The 21,613-nt window shown below is 39.9% G+C and overlaps 1 protein-coding gene across 3 annotated transcripts in view; it reads left to right on the top strand.

Annotated features, from left to right (window-relative positions):
* The window catches only part of gsk3ba (glycogen synthase kinase 3 beta, genome duplicate a), a 54,282-nt gene that overhangs the window by 9,075 nt on the left and 23,594 nt on the right, over positions 1 to 21,613 (top strand). For all 3 annotated transcript variants that reach the window (XM_057851765.1, XM_057851764.1, XM_057851762.1), the window contains exon 3: positions 4,050 to 4,133. In XM_057851765.1, the coding sequence (XP_057707748.1) occupies positions 4,050 to 4,133 (84 nt within the window). The remainder of the gene's footprint in view (positions 1 to 4,049; positions 4,134 to 21,613) is intronic.

Raw genomic sequence — 21,613 nt, 5'->3', positions numbered from 1 at the left:
ATTTGGGATATTTACTTAGGAAGATATTACTGGGAAAAGTTTGACTCATCAAAATATCTCTTGATTATTTCAGTGGCTGCCACTTACAATGATATTCATCTAATCCATTTGAAGTGGGCGGACTGGCAGTGAATGAACGAGCACCATGCTCCCAGTTCAAATGGACTGGACTTCTAACTGTGATAAACACATTTAAATTCTTAACAGATTGATCAAAAGAGCCATATAATTGGACGTCTGTCATCATCAACGGCAGTAAAAGAGTTAACCAAGTAAACATCAACAAGCCGAGGTTCGTCCTCATCATTCAGAGGCCAGACAAACACTCGTGGGTTCACAGCCAGTCTGAAACCACAAAGCACTTCACAGCAAAACAAAGTTTTCTACAATTCTGAAGAATAAAACAAATACATATGGTATAAGATTCTGACGGTATAATAACCTTAAGCAAAAATATCACGGTTTCATGGTGTCACGGTATTGCAATTACAGCTCTAAAATGTTTTATTTTGAGATATCTGGGTGACAAAAAAACTTTTTTTCCATTGAACAGAATTCTTAATTCTCAAAACAACATATTAGCAAATTGGAATATAAGTGTAATGTTAAGTTAAATAAAGCAACAAAACATAAATGACATATTCTAAATAAAATTAAATTGGCACACGAATCAGCCACATTATCTGCCTCGTTAACAAGCTTACATTACAGTTTGTTTTCATACTGCTAGACACCCTACACACGCTGGAGTTAACTCTCGCAGCTAGTGGGAAACGTTCAGGCCAGCGTTTACTAAGGGAGTTCCAAAAAATTGATTATTAGATGCATCGCGATTCGACACGTGACAATTCGATTACGACACATAAAGGATCAAAAACGAGGATTTTCCCTAATAACTTTATGACCGCCGCTCGTAGCAGAACGAAATTCAAGACACGTGACACCTTTAATGGACGCACACACAACGTTATGATGGATGCTGCCGGTTACTGAGCGAGAGATTTACTCCTTTTTAAAACACTGGAAAATACATTCGTGTATGAGACAGGCAGGGACCTGGCGGTCACACTTTTGTGCGCAAGTTATTTTTTAGAGTGAGAGGGGAAGAGAGATAGTTCGTTGCTCTTTGTCTTTCAGTTTTGCAGTCGTAGTTTCAAGTCATGTCAAATGAAAAATGTCCTGAGTGTGTTGCTAAGACCCGTGTGCGTCTATAAGAGATGAGTACACAAACCCTCTAGTCGAGCACCGTCAGTGCAGCCTTAGAGTTACCTGAGACGCTATTACGGTGGAAGATTTTGGTAGCAACTTGTTGGTTTGTTTTCATTTTTTTTGTAGACATTGACACCGTTTTAAAACAATATCTCGATGCTTGGCAGGAGCATATCGATAACCTTTTGGGATACAAAGTATCACAATATATCACCATTTCGATATTTTGTCACACCCCTAGTACGATGCATCAATAATCGTGATAACCGTGATCATCGTGATCATCGTCCATACTGTGATCATCGTTCAATAATCGAATCGTAGCACCCTGAACCATAATTGAATCGAATCGTGGGGTGCCTAAGATGGCATACCCCTTGTGTTTACTAACCTTTAGTTTTGTATAAATGCGAACTCATATTCGAGATATTGCCTTCTCTCATAGCCATCCCCTGCAAACATGTTTTTCATGTCAGTTGGCCCACCTAAGCCGCGGCTGTCTAACTTTCCTGTACCCGAAGTAGTACCATACCAGCGACTTCTTTTTCTTTGATGGGGGGAAAAGTTCAGGTGTTTCACGTCGTCCAGCCAACGTGCAGCACAGCTGACTCACTGACACTGAGCAACAACCTGTCCTTTTTGGGACATAAAAAATAGCTAATACCGTAGGGACAGAATAACGGTCAATTTAGCGGTTTTGAAACCTTGACGTTTTCATACCATGGTACCTTGAAAACGGTAACCGGCACATGCTTAATGACGTTGACTTGTTTGTAAAGGACAGAATACTCTTTAAATTTTAAGTAATTCGGACTAACAGCTGTCAGCACTAGCATAACAGCTTGGTCGTTGCACACTGATCGTTCGTTCTTTTGAAATCTGATTTAACTTGTTCTTCAGATTGAGACTCCTTCGACAATATGTCTCGTAATCCTGACTAGCACAGCAGAATCCTAGCAAAGTATGGATAGCCTTTTTTCTTTTTTTCAAAAATCTGTATGCCCACCCATGATGATCCTTATTGATGTCACTGTAGTGGTATCAAGGGTCTTCTCTTGACAAGATGTTGGCCTGTACCTGTAAATGACACACCTTCTTACAAATGTAGCACCAAAGCCAAAGGTGCGACGGACAAAGCACCCCACTGGCGAACGGAACACTGGCACTAGTAGCTAGAGACTCTGAAATCACCCAAAGTGGCAACGTCACCATGACGCTGAGCAAAATAAATAGGTAAATGAAAAAAACAAAGCATAAAGATAGCATGTTAAAAAAAATAAAATGTGCACACATAAATTAACTAAGTAGCTGCTTATAGCTAGAAAAATGCGGTAAATAGAAGGCCATCATAAGGTTTCAGGCCGAACGCAGCACTGTAAACTTGGTTGTTGTTGTCTTCTAAAGAAAAAGTACGAGTACAAAGTGATGTCTGCTTTCATTTTGGTGCTAGCGTGGAAATGTGCACTTTCTTCCCGAACAACACCGCACGCACGCTACCTACCTGACTTTGAGTCACTTTGACGGATGAGCTGTTGGTTCACAGTTTGTGTGATGCTGCTCTGTTGCACACAGTTTCTTAAAATACCAATTGATGACATTGTGTTTAAACCATTTAGCCAACCTTATTACTAAACCGTTGGCTCGCAAGACGGCAAATTCATTTCGAACGGGAGCGGCAAACTGAAAGATGTGCATTCACAGATAACCCTCCCAGACATCTATTGTTGTCGGTGGCAGGCAATGATTTAATTTTGGAGATATTTTAATACTTAAAAATACAGTGCAATGACTGCAACCTTCAGTCTGTTTTCTCATTCCACTTAGGGGGACGCTTTAAACTATTTGGTTGCCATCGACTTTGACAGCCACCATTGCTGTTATTGTTATTTTTAATATAAATGTTCTGCTTTTTTACTACTACAACATATATTCTGTGAATACTGGGCTGGAAGTGAGTGAGTTACTTTATTTGCTCCTTTTATACTGAGTGGAAAATTAGCTATATTCATTGCTTTTGTATGTCCAGTATGCCATGCATGAAGTTGAACTTCTTGCCAGAGCAGTTGCTGCTAGTGCTGTGCAATAAAATGAAGTCACTTCATGGCACGTGGTGTTTTTGTGTTTTATTTTTACCTTCTTCTGCATCTGTCTGAAATTGCTAAATGTTTGTTAGCTTGTTTGTGTCTGCCCAGACGATGCGATTATGCTGCTACTTTGTGGTTAACCTGTGGTTAGCTTGGCATGCTACTTTGAAAAACCCAGCGGTTGACTAGCATACATTTTCTATTTTTTTCGTTTTTTTAATCCTTGCCTTTTAAATAAAAGGCTAGCTCTGTGGTTCTTGCTTATAGATAAGAGTTAAATCTCTTCACACGATTGCCAGCTGGCATAAACAACCTTCGTTTTTTTTGTGTGTGGTTTTTTTGTTTTTAAATCATGTTCATTTATTTATTTTTATCCCTTGCAGATTTTTTGTGACACGACGTTGTGTCATTCTCCACTTTTTACGGAAAGGCAGTTGATTTCATCTAAGAGTGTCATTGAATTAATGAGAGACAGAGCTACTGATGCATTATGAGATAGCTCTCCTTGCACCCATATGAAGGATCAGATTTCAGTCGAGTGGCAAATGGATGCTTGCTCACACTTGCATACACACGCATTATATTGCAAAAGGGTACTTCTGGTTTTGCATAATATGAATATGATAAAAAGGTAAACAGGACGCTAATCCTTAAGTGTTTTTTATTTTAATTTTTAAAATGCCCCGTGTAAGTGTATAATAGTACATATATATTTACAAAATGAACTATATATTCCCCTTTCTGTGTTTTCTTTAGAACCGCGAGCTGCAAATTATGAGAAAATTGGACCACTGTAACATCGTACGTCTGCGCTACTTCTTCTATTCCAGTGGAGACAAGGTGAGTTACTGAGTGTGTCTCATATTGTTTTTTTAAAAAAAATGTTTTTACTTTGTGGATTGTGTCCACAAATAAATATACTATAAATGGGCTCGTAGAAAAGAATCTGCCATGTTCCACAACTAATCTGCCTTTTGCCAAAACGGAACTTTAGTCATTGTTACAGTAAATATGCACATATTAAAACTTCTCAGTAGGAATGCACTAACATGAATATTCTTGGCCAAACTCAAATATACGGAAACTGATTCTGAAACCCAAACATATTATTTAAATGGTACGGACATTTCAAAATGCACAACATAAAATAAGATTCAACACTAAATGAAAAGTTCAACCTAACATATTATTTAAATGGTACGGACATTTCAAAATGCACACCATAAACTAAGATTTAACACAAAATAAAATGTTCAACCTGACCCACGATAGAGTAAAAATCCTTTTCAAAATGCTAAAAATAATCTATTGGTTCACAAACTGCACCTTTGTATGTTATTTTTACACTATTTTGATCACATTTTGGTGTTCTGAGCCTTTCATTTGTGTCTATGGTTGTAATTGAAGGAATAGTTTTGAAACTCTTTTTGTAGTGGTCATTGAACGCACCCTTCAGTTGTGCTTAATGGAGCCTTTTTTCAAATTTGTAAAAAAAAAATAATAATAATAATAATAATCAAAATGAATATGTGTAATAAGTACTCTAATATCTATAACCCTTGCTAAATCCTGATTTTTTTATCTTATGGAACCTGCAGATGCATGTGTTGACTTGCATCCATCATTTTTGGCGGGAAAGAAATGTCAAAATTCTGAATTGGTGTCACAATCATGAAATTCTAAGTGTATCAAATGTGATACTTTTGGCAATGAAGGGCTAAAATATAAAATGATCAAATACTGTACATATGGCAGCAACTGTATGCCGAAGGACTCTCACTTTAGCTGCACACTGTGAATGGCCTCGTTTGAGGACTTCGTAGGAGATAACACTGCAGTTTGCTCATGTCAGTCCTAGCAGGAGTGTGAATGTGAAGCCAGCTGCTCTCCCATCAGCGCTCGGCATAAAGGGAAGTCCCTGTCTGCCGCGACTGGTCCGTCTTGGTCGCACGGCGGCGGTTCCTTGCTGTTTCAAAAATAGAAGCACATACTTGCATGGAAGTTTTACCATGACGTGGCATTTTGGAATGCTTCCGACATACCGACCCAAGCTGAAAAGATGTTAGATCCAGTGCATGGGCCCCTAGAGGCAACTGGACATGTGCCTGTTAATTATAGATCTTCCCTCCATCCTCTTACACCATGTGGGTATTGACCTGATAGTTTGGGGGATAGTCACTCACTTGTTTTTACAGTTTGAATAAATGAAACCTGAGTTTAAGTCGGAGAATCCGTGAGCTTTATAGCCTGAAAAAAATCTGTATCAATGTGCCAAAATTAAAATTTGGCACTCAGTTGCAACCTAAACCAATAAGCTAATAGTGTTTATTTAAATGTAGTTTAGGTTATATATTGACTCGATATGGATGTTAATATCTGCTCCAAAACAAATACAGTTACGACGTGCTCGACGTACGCGATCTTGACTTTACGACGCCGGAATCTCGTCCGCCATTCTTTTTTTTTTGTGTCGCATAAACAGTACCTTATTGTACCTCACAGTATCTTATTTTTTTACTTTAATATGACATGTTGTTTTGAAACAATTCTGATACTGCTTATGATCAATCACAGTATCAATGAAAATGAATAGTAGCGAGGCTGATACCCAATCACCAGGCTACAATGGGTTAATTTGTCTGTTATATCCAATCAGACAAGTATTCTTCGAGTAGACACTGCTTATAATCAATTACAGTATCAAATAATATAATAGTCACAACTCATAATCAATTGCTATGACTTATTATTAACTTCAGGATCGCGGATCGTCGGCGACTTACATGGACAGCAAACAATAACACTTCACTGCGTTAAACAAGCGGCACATTTTATTTAACCCACAGTATAAAGTGTACAAGCAAACAAGCAACAATTGTATTTCAGCTCATAGATTACATGCAATAACATAAATCTCATTACCGTGTGCTGGAAGGACGGAGAGCCGGGCGTCCTCGGTAAAGCGAGCAAAGAAACACCAAGGCTGGGCGTCGGCGCGAAGACCCGCAGCTGACTCTGATTGTACTTGTCTCCGTCGCTTCTTTATAGCAAGTACCGCGCCCCGTAACTTCCCCTCCCGTATTAGATGTTTCACACGGCTCGAGTGCGGTTAGATGTTTCACACGGTTGACGAGAAAAACATGTTATGTTCATATTCCGATGTTTTGGGAGTCAGCTTGATAAGGTTGCCGATGTTTTGGGAAGGTTGCCGATGTTATGGGAGTCAGCTTGGTAAGGTTGAAAACAATTACCTTGCAGCTTGATGTCAGTTGATGAGGTTAAAAACAACATTTCTTTATATAAGGTTTTGGGGCCTTGTCTTACATTCCACTCCTGGTGTTTTAAACCAAATCAACTCTAATTTATTAATCCTACTGCATAGTGTCTCCAATTTTGCTGAATCCATTGAAACCAGGGATCCCCCCGCAAATTAGCATAAACAAATGAATGATGGTCGGCTACTATTTCATACACCGCTGCTATAAGCATATTTACACGGTCAGGGTGTCGCTCTATACGGCGATAAAAGAATCCACCCCTCATATCTTGGTAGTCCAAGATATGCCTCCCTTCTTCAGTAGTTATAGTTACTACGCATGCATCTACCCCGTCCAAGTCTATTGTTTCTACCAGTACCCTCATAATTCTAACTGATGAAATATTTTCCGGGCAACCTGGTCCTCTAGACGTTTGACATAGCAACAAATTCCCATATTACATAGCGTAGTCAAAGCAATAGCTATTAAGACCAATATCATTGGTGGAAGCAACGTTTCCCACCAATGATGAGCAGATTGTTGCTGAATAATTTTAGCAGCATGCAAAATTTCTCCTTTAGCCATCAATGTTGATACCATCAGTTGGGAAACATTGGACGACGCATGCGACTTAATCAATTTTTTTATCTCAGTGGATTGTTCCAATGCGCATTTGAAACGCTCCAAAGAGATTTGCCATTGTGTACGTAACACTTCCCATTGCACAGCCGTAAACCGGCTAGCAACTGTGTAATTTGTCAACCAATACGTCCCGTTTCCCCACTGAAAGAAACGAACATTATATAGGCATCCTACAAATGGAACCGTTGGCAACATGGAGTGATTTTGGGCAGTGGCCACACAAAGGGTATGTGGTCCTACCTGCCACAAAATGTCCCTACTAGGTTCCCTTAACCAATCGCATAAGGCGAAGTCTACTTTTGTTAAGCAAGGATTAACAAATTCGTGATGCAATTTACAAGCTAGTCCTTTATCTGTGTTTTCGCAAAGATCGGTATTAAAGGTTTGGTTCGTTCCCGAATTAAACCATTCACCTTCCACATGCAAAAACCAATAGCCTAGTTCAGTTATTACGGGTAATACCTGGAATTTACATACGGTAACGTTTGAGGTTACTGTGTATTGTGTCCAATATCCCCTGCATTCGGTCGTATTACAAATCGTATATTCCGAATGTAACTGTAGCCATAACTCAGAGGATATATTCCAAACACTTCGCCACTCCCGGTAATTCCCTGTAGTCATCATTCGTACAAAACGCTCTTTTTGCGTCTGTGCATGTAAGTATTGTATGCTACATGTGGTCCAGTTTAGCTGTTTAGTTACGTTGGTTAACACTTCACTAGTGGCGTTCCACATGTTTAATTCCCTTTTAAATACATTTATCCACAGTTTAGCATTTTCTTTTTGTCCCACCATTGAATTAGGAAGCCACATTCCTACTTTTAGTAAGGCATCATGAGTTCCCTGTCCGGTCCCAGCTAATTTATATCGCGTTACTTCATTATCCACGGTATGAGATACCCCCAATAATGTTCCGGTTCCCCCTAACAATGTGTCATACCATTCTCTCTTCCTCCGAGCACACGATGGAAAAACAGGGAATACAACTTTCCAGTGCATTTTCGTAGTTATCACTGATTGTGTCAAAGGTGTACATGTATCAATTATAGGTGTTAATACTTCTTGTGTTGCATCCCACATCCCTTTATCCCATGACAATTGTGCTAAGAAAAAAGATGCCGCTTCTTCATGAGGCGCGATAGATGTGGGCATCCAAAGCCCTACGGTCGAGAGACCGTGCGCAATGTCACTTCCGGTGTTAGACAACATAGTTCTGGTGACTTCTCCATCAATCGTGTTAGAGATGCTTAACACGGTTCCGGTTCCACCCAGAAGGGTGTCGTACCATGCACGCTGTTTCCGTGCGGCACATGTGGGGAAAGGGGGAAACAAGACGATCCAGTGAATCTCCGTGTGCGTTTTCTTCAATCTGGGGACAAAGGGGGCAAACAAGGGGGCAAAGGGACCAGAAGGGGGATCCAAAGGAACAGGAGCAATTCATCCGATCCCTCGAACTTCCGTGCTGTTCGAGATCCATAGGTCAGACGTGACCTCGGTCATCCACTCAGTGCCATTGCGTGAGTGACACGTTTTGTTGTCGAGATGCCACAGACCGACCGACAGGTGTTTCAGACGTGACCGTGATGAGGCATCCTGCAGCCACCATGGGAGCCCTGCGAACCCTTCCTGTATTGTTGACTCCTGGGGTGCAGGGGGGGGGGGGGTCCAGAGGAGCAGGGACGACCTTCCTTGGACACCGGACTCCCCTAGCGTCCTCCACCATGCAGAGCCGTAGCGATCTCCCAGTAGATGTCCCAATAAACCGCCTCCACATCACATTATCAATTGTCAGGCTGGAAGAAGCAGAAGAGATTTCAAACGCTTCGGACCAGACACATTTTTGTATCAATTTTTCCCGTCAGATTTCACAATAAACGGTTCTGAAGTCAAATTGTATATTACAACCCCCAATTCGCCTTGATAATCAGCATCAATAACCCCCAGCAAGTATAGTTACCCCTTTAAGTGACAATCCAGATCTAGGTAAAATGTGCCCGTAGTGCCCCCTGGGACATTTGAGTCGTAAATCAAGACCAGCCGAACCCGGAGTAGCTCGAACAGGTAACTCGGCGGTTTCTGCAATCTTATAAGTTGTCCTGTATGTCTTCCACTCACATTCCCTGGCTAAATGTACCCTTTGATGGCACAAAAAGCACCTTCTTTCTAACATCGCAAAGTCAAAATCGTTATAATTATTTCCACTTGGCGAAGCGCCAATATTCACTTCTCTCTCCAGATTGTTCAATTCAGTCTTTTGTAATTTACTGTAATTACATACATTATAAATTTTGCCATGGTCACTCATTACAAAATTGGCCACTATTCCACGTGACGACAAAATCTAGAATTGTCTATTAGCCACTGAGGTCACAGCCGAACAAAGACAGCCAAATTCCATCAGCATGCGATCCAAAAGCCGTAAGCCTAGACAATATTTCGTATCTTCAAAATTCCTTAAGAAAAAATTTCAAATTCAAATTATCAATAAAGCAACTCATGACAGTCAAATTCAAGTTGTCAATAAAGCAACTCATGACAGTGTTCAAGTTATCAATAAAGCAACTCATGACAGTAAGTGTACATTATTAACCCTTAAGTTGCCAATACCACACCTCAACTGTTACAGCCGCATCAAGGTGAATAATCACTTTATCACTGTTCCCATTAACATAATTTGTCAACACTATCAATAATCCTTGTTGTTTTGAACTTCTGGGCGGGAACTGGAATACCGTCATCTGTTGATCAGGCAGATGCTGGCATGCAGCTGTCCCCACCCTCAGTCATATTCGATTAATCAGTTAATCAAATGTCTAAACACAGTTTAATCCATGAACTCGTTGACAATTAAATTAATTATCCTTAACATTCTATAAGTTTCACTTGAGCTCAATAATCTATTCTTATCTCTAATGAAATTCCATTTCAAAATCATTTTTGTTTTACCTGTTTTCCCAATTTGTTTCTCAATTTTATCCTAAATAATATAAGGAAAAGGCTGGAATATTCCCAGCTGCAATTACAACCTCCCCTTATAATCAATTTGGGCAAAAACCCAGCGAATGCCGTCGAGGACCCCATGTTGCAAATAGGGGCCACCGAAGGGCCGCACTCCTCATGTTGAAAAACGTTCCCTTCTTCCCATTTTGCGCAGTAAACGGTCAGCTATTCACACACGATCCCACGCAAAAAATCATAATCAGTCACGCAACAATAACTACAATTATACACACACAATAAACGTTCAACTATTACACATGAGCCTCGCAAAAAAGAATCATGACGCGACGCAGCCTCACGTTCAGTCACACAATAACAACCATCCCCAATGGCTTATCATACAGGACAGCACAATTTCAAATACAAATCAAAATCACCATACATTCTACCAGTGGCTCACACCAGACCAAACATAAAAAACATACAATTTGAGTTCAATGACGAACTAACTGTCAACACAAATCCACCTCATTTCTCGTACACCCCCTAAAGGCGCTCTTTTTCGGACCAAAACCTGAGTCAGTAAATCTTTGACTGACGTCGGGCTGGCCCCTGTTGTCATGTTAACCCACGGACCAGGGCGTCCCCCATTCCGCGTTAACAATGTCCCAATTTCTCTATACTCATGACTGTCCCACCCCGGCACTCCCGAGACGCAGTCAGCAGAATTCCCAATTTCTCTATACTCGCGACTGTCCCACCCCGGCACTCCCGAGACGCAGTCAGCAGAACCCCCTTCGGGTTCATCCAAAGTTTTACTCAAACAACAAGCCATGTCCAAGTCGCAGTTCTCCGGAAATCCTGTCCGACAACTCCAAAATTGTTTTGAAATTTTCCAGGTTCGCAGTGAGTAAGCAACAGGCACACTTTTGCTTAATAGACAATGTTTATTAATTCCGCAATTTCTGAAACATCGCTATTCTGTTACGTCTCACTCAGTATTACTTTGAAATTTCCGGTCCCTTCCGGTCCCCGCGCTATACCGTTTCACGCGTTCGACAGCGTTCAGTGTCACCATGAACGTCTTATAGTCGTTCAGCGTCGCCCCGCTATTCACTCCCACCTCTCTGGCTTGGCTGGGCCGCGAACCCGCGCGCCGACGACACTTCCCGCGCTACTGATAACGCTAAACCAAAAATATACCGGAATGTTCACTCAATTTATCGAGTAATACGTAAATCCCAAAACAACACAATCCCAGTATTACTCAAGTCAATTTACCAAACAACAAATTCTCAGTATTACTTAATTACAATGACCAATTTCAATCAATACTAATCAATTTATCAATACTATTAATCCTGTCCGTGACGCCATAATTGTTTTGAAACAATTCTGATACTGCTTATGATCAATCACAGTATCAATGAAAATGAATAGTAGCGAGGCTGATACCCAATCACCAGGCTACAATGGGTTAACTTGTCTGTTATATCCAATCAGACAAGTATTCTTTGAGTAGACACTGCTTATAATCAATTACAGTATCAAATAATATAATAGTCACAACTCATAATCAATTGCTATGACTTATTATTAACTTCAGGATCGCGGATCGTCGGCGACTTACATGGACAGCAAACAATAACACTTCACTGCGTTAAACAAGCGGCACATTTTATTTAACCCACAGTATAAAGTGTACAAGCAAACAAGCAACAATTGTATTTCAGCTCATAGATTACATGCAATAACATAAATCTCATTACCGTGTGCTGGAAGGACGGAGAGTCGGGCGTCCTCAGTAATAGTGAGCGAAGAAATACCAAGGCTGGGCGACCGCGCGTAATCCCACAGCAGACTCTGATTGTACTTGTCTCCGTCGCTTCTTTATAGCAAGTACCGCGCCCCGTAACTTCCCCTCCCGTATTAGATGTTTCACACGGCTCGAGTGCGGTTAGATGTTTCACACGGTTGACGAGAAAAACATGTTATGTTCATATTCCGATGTTTTGGGAGTCAGCTTGATAAGGTTGCCGATGTTTTGGGAAGGTTGCCGATGTTATGGGAGTCAGCTTGGTAAGGTTGAAAACAATTACCTTGCAGCTTGATGTCAGTTGATGAGGTTAAAAACAACATTTCTTTATATAAGGTTTTGGGGCCTTGTCTTACACATGTTCTGTCCTCACTGTTCAGCTTTACCTTCTTCCTTAACTTGTGACAATTTGTAAAGGTGTAACACAAATATGTACACTTATTTTCAAAATGACACGCATTTTAACAACAAAACACAAAACAATTGGAGTTCAAACGGCCATATAGTCTGATCAATATGTAAATTTAGTGGATTAAATTAGCAGACTTGTGTTTGGCAAATTAGGCAATCTCGAATGCTAATGTATTAACAATTCTCATAGCAAATCACTCACACATAACTCCACAAAATGTAGCTCTAAGCTTAATTACAAATACATACACAAACATATATTAGCTGAAACAACTTCCAGCTTGATGTGGGCCAAACCAGAGCGCAGAGACCAGATGTCTGAGTCTGCTCCTCAGTCATACAAGGCGACAATCTAACCAGACCCAACGCTTCCACCAGAGGGCAGTGTATCCTCCATCAATAAACAAAATACATTACTTTTAGACTATTTTGATAATTATTTTGTCATTTAGGGGTACATAAAGGGTTAATCACGTCGCCAGTGTTGGGGCGAAACTCGTTCGTAACCCGGGGACTACCTATATTTTATAAAATGAACACGCTCCTCACCCAAAATTTCATGGACGATCTATTTCAGATTAACCCCCCTCCTACTTTAAGGAGACAATTAAAACACTTTACGGTGAACTTTATTGGGCACTCATTGAACTCATCGGTGGCCCTAAATGTCCAATCCATTTTGACGGAGAGTGGACAAATGAAAGAATGTTTAATTTTTTAAAAATAACTTTTTCCCCTCACCCTCTATTTGTGCTGTCAGCCCCCTAATAATAAAATAATATTCACAAAGAAAGAAACCATTAAAAAACAGAACAAAAATTACATTAATTCTTAAAATCGATTTATCGGCCAGGCGTCCCTCTCTTTACTGCAGATTTTTACTAACAGCAGATGGGTGTGAAATGTACCGCCTGCAATGAACAGATGTTAACTATACTGAAATTTCAATGTGTTAATGAGGTGTCACACCCATTAGTTTGAAGCACAGTGAGCTTTTGAGAAGGACTGTTGCTGACATGGATCAGCAACGGATATGCACGTGACAAACTAAACGGGGCGGGAGATGAGATAAGGACGGGGCAAGTTAGATAAGAGTTCATATTGGGTGCAACTGTGTGCCAATCAAACACTATTTGACTGATTGCTGTGTCTTCAGTCGGCTGTTTTTGGTAAAAATTGCTTGAAATTGATATTCTAAAACTAAAACCGCTTTACGGATACAAATGGTTTATATGCTGAAGAATTATCTTGAAAATACTTGGGGAAAATGTTTGAACTGGTCCTTGAAAAAGGCGTATGAACCCTGCGTGAACACGTGTTTAGGGTTTCTTGCGTAATTGATGCCATGCCGTCTGGTTGATACACACTAGTTTAAAGGTTTTAATACATGTAGGAACACCGATTCCAATGCATTTTAACTTTTTGCCTGCTATTGACAACGATAGACATGCAATTCATTAAAACTTGGAGGTCTTGCTGTGGATGCTTACGTTTCAGTGCCATTGACGGCGATAGGCGCTCAATCCAATTTGACCGGGGCTGCTGATGATCGATGCCAGACCTCCCGGTCAAAATGGCAGCCAATGAGTTAATGAATTGTTCATGAAAAAAAATTTTACTCATAAAAATAAGGATGGTCATCTTTGCAAGGCATCAATCACAACGTCTGTGATTTCCCAGAACGATTACCGTATTTTTCGGACTATATGTCTCACCTGAGTATAAGTTGCACCAGCCAAAAAAAAGTCCAAAATTTGATAAACTCCAACAGACATGTCATCTTGAAAGACAATTTAAAATAAAAATACAACAGAGAACAATGGGCTGAATAAGTGTACGATTTGGTAACGTTACATGATGCAAAAGTGACAAACTAATAACGTGCCCTGTATGTCGGCATGTGCCGGTATGACCTTAAGCCCAAATATCACGGTATCACAGTATTGCAAATACAGCTCGAAAATGTGTTACTTTGAGATAACTGGGTTTTAAAAAAAAAAACTTTTTTCCATTGAACAGGATTATTTCTCAAAACATATTAGCAAATTGGAACATAAGTAATGTTAAGTTTAAATAAATAAAACAACAACAACAAAATATTCTAAATGAAATTAAAATAAATGCAGTCCATTATGTGAGCCTAAACCCACAGCCATTGCGCAACATTATTACCATCAAAACGAAAATAATCCAATTATTTTCCATAAAAAGCACGTGTGTATGACTCGTATCATGTTTACATTATACACACACTGTCTTTCTCAACGGACAGTTACCAGAGAGAAAAAAAAACACGTTTTACCAGCGCTAGACACACTAAACACGCTAGAGTTAAAGCTCTTGTACCTGGTGGGAAACGTTCATGACAGTGTTTACGAGAGGTGGGAATCTTTGGGCACCTAATGATTCGATTATGATTACGATTTAGAAGCTACAATTCTGTTATTGATGCCCCCCACCGCCGTTCTTAATGTTTCGTACATTAGTTCCAAAATATTTTAAAAATCCTCTCAGGCTAAACCAAACTACTAGTATTTCAGTATCAAGTAAACAGTTCAAAACAGTAAATAAAATAATCAAGGACCCATTCTGTATCAGCAGCTTTAAACTACATTCAATTAATTCAATGTTGTGAATCAACCGTTAATGTTGTTAAAATTGCTCCCGTTATTCCATAATTTCCCTTCTGCCTACTTTCGACATGTTAAAATTTAAAAACTGTTTCATCATTTAAAGATAGATTCAAGTCAAGATTTTGCCGATTTAGGAGTATTTTAGATAAAATGTTAATTAGGTTCACTACAACAGAGCCTTCCAGAGAAGTCTACTGCTTTAAGATTGCGGCTGTTTACTGATGCCGGCAAGTCTGTCATTTCGCATCTTTTTCTATATACAGGATATGTGATATCTACCGTAGCGTTATGCGGCCGTATGTTTGTAGCAACTAGCAACTGGGCATTGTTTGTAGCGGCTGTCTGCCGCAGTCAGGTATTATTGTTTTTTTTTTTTTTTTTTAATCTAGCGGCATGAGTTGAAGATGATATTTACTCTCAGTCCGTTCATCATTGTGACCCGAAGACGGCGTTGACTGTGTTTTAGTTCCGCTTTACCTGGAATAATTAAATAATTGGAATTTGGATGTTTGTGAATTGTTCTCGAATCTTCCACGGCCGAATTGCGAATAATCTAAGAATCGGAAATTTTGCACGCCTCTTGTGTTTACTAACCTTTAATTTTGTATAAACGCGAAATCAAATTGGAGGTACTGCCTCCTCGGCAGCCACCCTCAGCAAACATGTTTTACATGTTGGTTGGCCCTCCTCCTCTAAGCCGCAGCTGTCTGTAACTTTTCTCTAGTCGAAGTATTCCCAGCGATTTCTTCAGTGGGGGAAAAAAAGTTCAGGAGTTTCACCTCCTCCAGCCAACGTGTAGCACAGCTGACTCACGGACACTGAGCAACAACCAGGTGGGGAAGGGTTGAGCCTTGCAGCTGCAAGTGAGTGATTTCTGCATGCATTCTTTGGGACATAAAAAATAGCTAATACCTTAGGGACGGAATGACCTACAATGTATACCTTGAAACCCGTAATCGGCACGTCTACCTGTATGTAAACGTAACTTAGCTATTAAGAGTTATTCAGATAACTATAGCATAAAGAACATGCTAAAAAGTATCAATGATATAATAATGTGTTAATAATTTCACACGTAAGTTATTTCCAGAGTGTAAGTCGCACCCCCCGGCCAAACTATGAAGAAAAAAACCCTGCAACTTAGTCTGATAAATACAGTAGATATGTAGATTTTTCAAACAAGCAAATTTTTTCACTTCGTTAGTCCATTTTCAGATGAGCTCGGATCCAGAGAAGGACTGTTTTTTTCCCCGCAGAATATGATGATCTGCGTGTTTACGCTAGTCTGAGACTGGGGTATATCCAGCACCTACCACATTTTATCCACATTTCAGAAGAAACCTGAGTTTCAAGGATAACCCTCCCCCTTATTTTTCCTTTCTCTCACCACCAAGTTTCAATGGGGATGTTGTCGACGCCTTCCATTTCACACATCACATGGTGACGCTCGGTAACAGCTGTGTCTGTTGTTCAGGTGTGTGGCAGTTACGCCAGCAAATTGGCATCTGAATTATTTAGTTCAAGTGGGCCAATCAGGTCACTGGATTGCTAAAACCTATTGGGATCCAGTCAAGGAAGTGCTTTGTAGCCAGGCAGGAAGTGAGTCATCGCTGTTGCTAGGCTAAATATAGCTTGTGGGGGACTCGTGGGAGGTGGGCTCTGCTCTCTAGTAGTGGCTAATGTTATCAATGGGTGGCTACAAATAGGGTTGGCACAAAGGATTATTTTGACAGTAGAATAATGACCGATTTCAAGGACTAGAGAAATCAGAATATTTAGTTTGTTGCCTTTTTTTTTCTTTTCCTTGCCCACATTAACTTCATGGCTGCTACTGACGGCGATAGATGTTTAATCCATTTTTACTGGGGCGGTTGGCTGATCGCTGTTCAATTGTTGCCAGCCCCCCAGTAAAATTGGATAATTTTCAGTCACCGTCAATGGCAGTGAAACATGATCACTCAATGCTAGCCATCCCAGTTCAAATGAATTTGATGTCTATTACTGTAAATGGCAGTGAATGAATGGTGTTTTATAAATCTGAAAATTATGTTATCTGATTTTTCCATTTTTCGTATTTTAAATAAAAAAAAAGGAATCATCTGCTTCCATCAAGGACTAAAAAATTGAAGTATTTCATTCATTTTTTCATTCATTTTTTTAACAAGATAATGAATAGATTGACTATGGAAAAATGAGAGTTCATTGGCTACCATTTAGAGGGGTAGACATTATTTTCTAAATGGTTAATGAACAAACGCTCACCCGAGAAATTTCCCCTTCAAGTTGAACTCTTTCACTTCTATTGACGGCAGTAGACGTTTAATCCATTTTGACTAGCAGCAATTAGTCGTTGCCAGGCTCTCCCTGTTAAAATGGACGTCTTTTGCAATTGACGGTACTGAAAGAGTTAAAAAATAATGACTTCTTTCTTTTTAGTATTTATTTAAAATAAAAGTTACATTTTTTGTGTTTTCTAATTTTTGAATTTATTGTTTTTCTATTTTCATGAAATAAGACATTTACTGTGAAGAGGTTTAAAAAAAAAAAAAAGGATTTGTGCAATTTTAGGTGTATGTGAACCGGGAGTGTCAGTCATCTTTATTTACTTTTGTTTTTATGAAAATGCAAGGGGAAATATGTTTTGAAATCTAAAAAGGAAGAGAAAAGACTTTATTAGCTTTTGTAAAAAAAAAAAAAAAAAAAATTTACTTTTTATAGATTCTATTTCCATTTTTAAAATTACTTAAAAACAAAAACATTCTCTTTAATTTTTTAATTAAAAGTAGCAGGTCGGATATGGCCCTTAGACCTTGACTTTGGCTACGTCTACGCTAGGACAGATAATTTTCTCCGGGGTATTTTGCCGACTATTTTTATACCTGTCTGCACTACGTTTAAGGTGCGTTAAAGGCCCCCCCGGTTCGACAGGGTACGCCTGCATTTGCGCAAACTACGCATGCGTAGACATGAGCACCCTCATGTGTTACGTCATCGTCTGCGCGGTTTCCCTCTGAACCGTAAACTCATTACTCGCCGGCGGGAAATTTCTAAATTACTACACCTTTTAGACCAGCAATCGGGAATTCCGTTTTGTGATCACTGTTTTTTTCGTGAGTAACACGGGAGCTAGAGTAAAGGGAGGGCATGCCTGGCTTTTATGAGCAGTCGCCGAGTTTTAATTGAAATAAATCTTTAGAAAACAACAACAAAAGCCTGACATCGTCACTTGGAATGTTCCAATCGATGCTCAGTTGCGCACTCACCACTTGGAAAATAACAAATAGAAACATATGGTGTGGTGCTGCGTATATTTCCTGGAAGTCGCAACCAGGAGTGCTTGTGCATAACAGTGGCACTCCTCGAGGTAGCGACACTTTTGACATGAGGAAATGTCTATAAAATGACACTGATCTAGCGCCTCTGTGACTTTGGGTACCACGCAGTTCACTTTTCGGGGTTTAATTTTCCCCTACGCGTTTTTTATATGCTCCAGTTCGGTCGCCATTGAGTCGGGAGGGGCCAACCCCGCTGCTGGCTGATTCGGCAACTTAACGCGGGATACGATCTCTGTAATTAAACACTCATTTCTGTGTAATACGCGATTGAAGGACCACCAGTGGTCACTGAATTGAAACATATTATTGCGACGTACGTACGTGAGTACGTTTGAAGGTTAAAGAAAAATGTGTGAATGCATTATCAGCTCATCGCATCTCGTTCAAGTCGAGCAAGCCGGCGGTACCACATTTAAAATTACGGGTTGGCTGAGAGGCAGATGCACTCATCAGAAGAGCCAGAAATGATCCGCGAGACATAGGTTCCTGACACCTGTCGTACACTCTAGATGATAAATTTTGAACAATGACTGTGTTAAAGAAAAGAGCAGGAATTCCAAGTCTTGATCGTCGGTCTCCATAGTTTACAATGATGTCATGCTGCACTAAAAATGGCGATGACATGCTCCCTGACGTCACCTTAGTATTCAATTGTTGTATGAAGACAGCCGTCTATATTAAGCGGTAGAGGTGTGCGAAATTTCCGATTCTTAGATTATTCACGATTCGGCCGTGGAAGATTCGAGAACGATTCACAAACATCCAAATTCCGATTATTGAAATATGTCAAGTAAAGCGGAAGTAAAACACACTCAGCGCGCCACGCAGTCTTCGGGACGCAATGAGGAACGGAGCGAGAGTAGCTAAACATCATGCTTGTCATTACCCAGCCCCTCGGGTAATGCCAATGCTCAACTCACGGCTCTAACTCAACTCATGCCTCGAGATAAAAAAACAACAACATACTGACTGCTGCCGACAACTGCTACAAAGTACGTCCACATAATGTTACGGTAGATATCTTATTTATATAGGACTAGATGCAAAATTGACTCGGTGGCTTTAGCAGCACAGGTACAGAAAGCTAGATGCGGGCGTTAGTAAACGGCTGCCATCTTAAAGCAGTAGACTTCCCTGCAAGGCTGTTATAGCGAACCTTCCAAGCGAACCTAATTAACTTTTTATCTAAAATACTCCTAAATCGGTAAAATATTGACTTGAATCTATCTTTAAAATAGTTTTAAAACATTCACATGTCGAAAGTAGACGAAAGGGAAATTATGGAATAACAGGAGCAATTTTAACAACTTTAACGGTTGATTCACAACATTAAATTAATTGAATGTAGTTTAACCCCTGGGTGTTATTTGTCCATTTTTTGGCTTTTTTCGTTTTTTTCTGTGTTTAAAAGGAAAAAAAGCATTTGAAAAAATACACTAGGGAGCTGATATTTCCTGCAGGATACTAAATCATGTAGAAGTTCGAAATGGCACCATCAGGCAATTTCTAACTTATTGCAAACAGGCTGGGAAGATTTGCACTAAACTCTTGTTATTTTGCCATTTTTTTGGCTCATTGACTCCCATTATAAATCATGATTTTTAATATGCTGTAAACCTGATGTTTTATAATGCATTTTCCGTGATTATTGATGCAATCGCTTCTTTGGCGAGTCAAAAACATGCAGATAAATTTTTTTTTGTGTTGACACCCAGAAGTCACTAGATGGAGCCATAGGCCAATACATGAATTTGCTTGCGAAGCTAGCTTTAGATCGGTCAAAAATTAATGCAATAAAGATGGTTGGCTTTACAAAAAAATTGGTGATAATGTTGTCTGAGCTCACTTTCAGTCTATTTGGGCATGCGTATTTGCAATTTTGCACGTTTGCACAAGACAATAAAAAGGTACTTCCCGGAAATGCAAAAAAACCAAAACAAAAAAACACGTGTTTATTGTTGTCGTTTGAATTTCAACTCTTATTGGTTGGGTGTTTGAATTTCTTTACTCTCATTGGTTCTGGGCATTTTGGGAGTCTCTGTTCTCGCGAGGATCACCATTTTGCATTTCTTCCAACACAACTGTGATCGATGGCGGCGAGAAGTATTTCACCGCAGGACACGATTCGAATGGTGTTAGAAAATCCTGATTCCGACGACGACGACCTTTGTTCGGACGCTTCTTTGGAGAGCCCAGAAGACATTGAACAAATTCTTCCGGACTTTCGATGCCGGAGGAGGACGGCTTTGATGACGAGGATTAGGAAATAGTTGACAACATAATGAGATGAAAGCGGGGAGCAGAAGGCGGGGGCACGGACATGACCACGTTGAGGCGCATGACGAAAATGACGGCGATCGAGGTAATGACGAGAGTGAGTAAGCAAATGTTTTGCATATCAAGGTTTGTCTTGTAAAAGCTGATCAAAGATCAAAGCTGTTATTGTTGTGTGCGCTTGTGCTTTGCAGGCCTGTGGCACATACTCCTGCCGCCGGCGCGCACTCAGGTGGCCAATGTGTGAGTTTTTTCACATGCCGGACATTTCGTCATGCAGCGCGTTTGTGCTGTTCACGGAGATCTACCCTCGTTTGTGCTGTTCACGGAGATCTACCCTGAGTGGAACGTGAAGAAAAGCTACAAGCGCCGACTATTTCTTGAGGAACTTGGCAAGGCTCTAATTCGCCCAGAAGTCCTAAAACGGGAACCACCACCTTCTGCCGAAGGCTTGGTTGAGCAGCGAGCTGGACCCCCGTCCAAGCGCAAACAATGTGGCCTTTGCACAAAGCCACTTCGGGCTTCGAATATAATAATAAATAATAATACATTTTATTTATAACGCACTTTACATTTGAACAACAAATCTCAAAGTGCACATCATGAATTGTGTATATTGTTATTATGTTAACTGTTATATTGTATGTATGTTTTGTAAAATTGTTAACATAAATTCTATCATCAAATCAGTTATTGTCACGTTGTCACAGTCTTGTTCTTAAAAAAAAAAATCTACTGTTACTACTTTTACTTATCCAATGATGTAATTATGTAATATAAAATATTTTAGTTTGATTTATATATAGCCTATATAGCATAGTTAGTTTTACTATTAGGATAATGCTGCTATTATTGTCCATAGGGGGCCAAAACAAAAAACAAAAAAACTATATGTTTAGATAGGTCTGATGCCACTGAACATTGTGAGTGGTTGAAAGTGGAAAAAATATTCAGAAATAACTTAGTTATCACACTTCAAAGGAAAAGCCATTTTTTGGACAAAATCACA

This window comes from Corythoichthys intestinalis, chromosome 12, assembly GCF_030265065.1.
Source record: "Corythoichthys intestinalis isolate RoL2023-P3 chromosome 12, ASM3026506v1, whole genome shotgun sequence".
Lineage (NCBI taxonomy): Eukaryota > Metazoa > Chordata > Actinopteri > Syngnathiformes > Syngnathidae > Corythoichthys > Corythoichthys intestinalis.
Note: the sequence above shows the minus strand (reverse complement) of the source record. Positions and strands in the feature narration are given on the sequence as shown.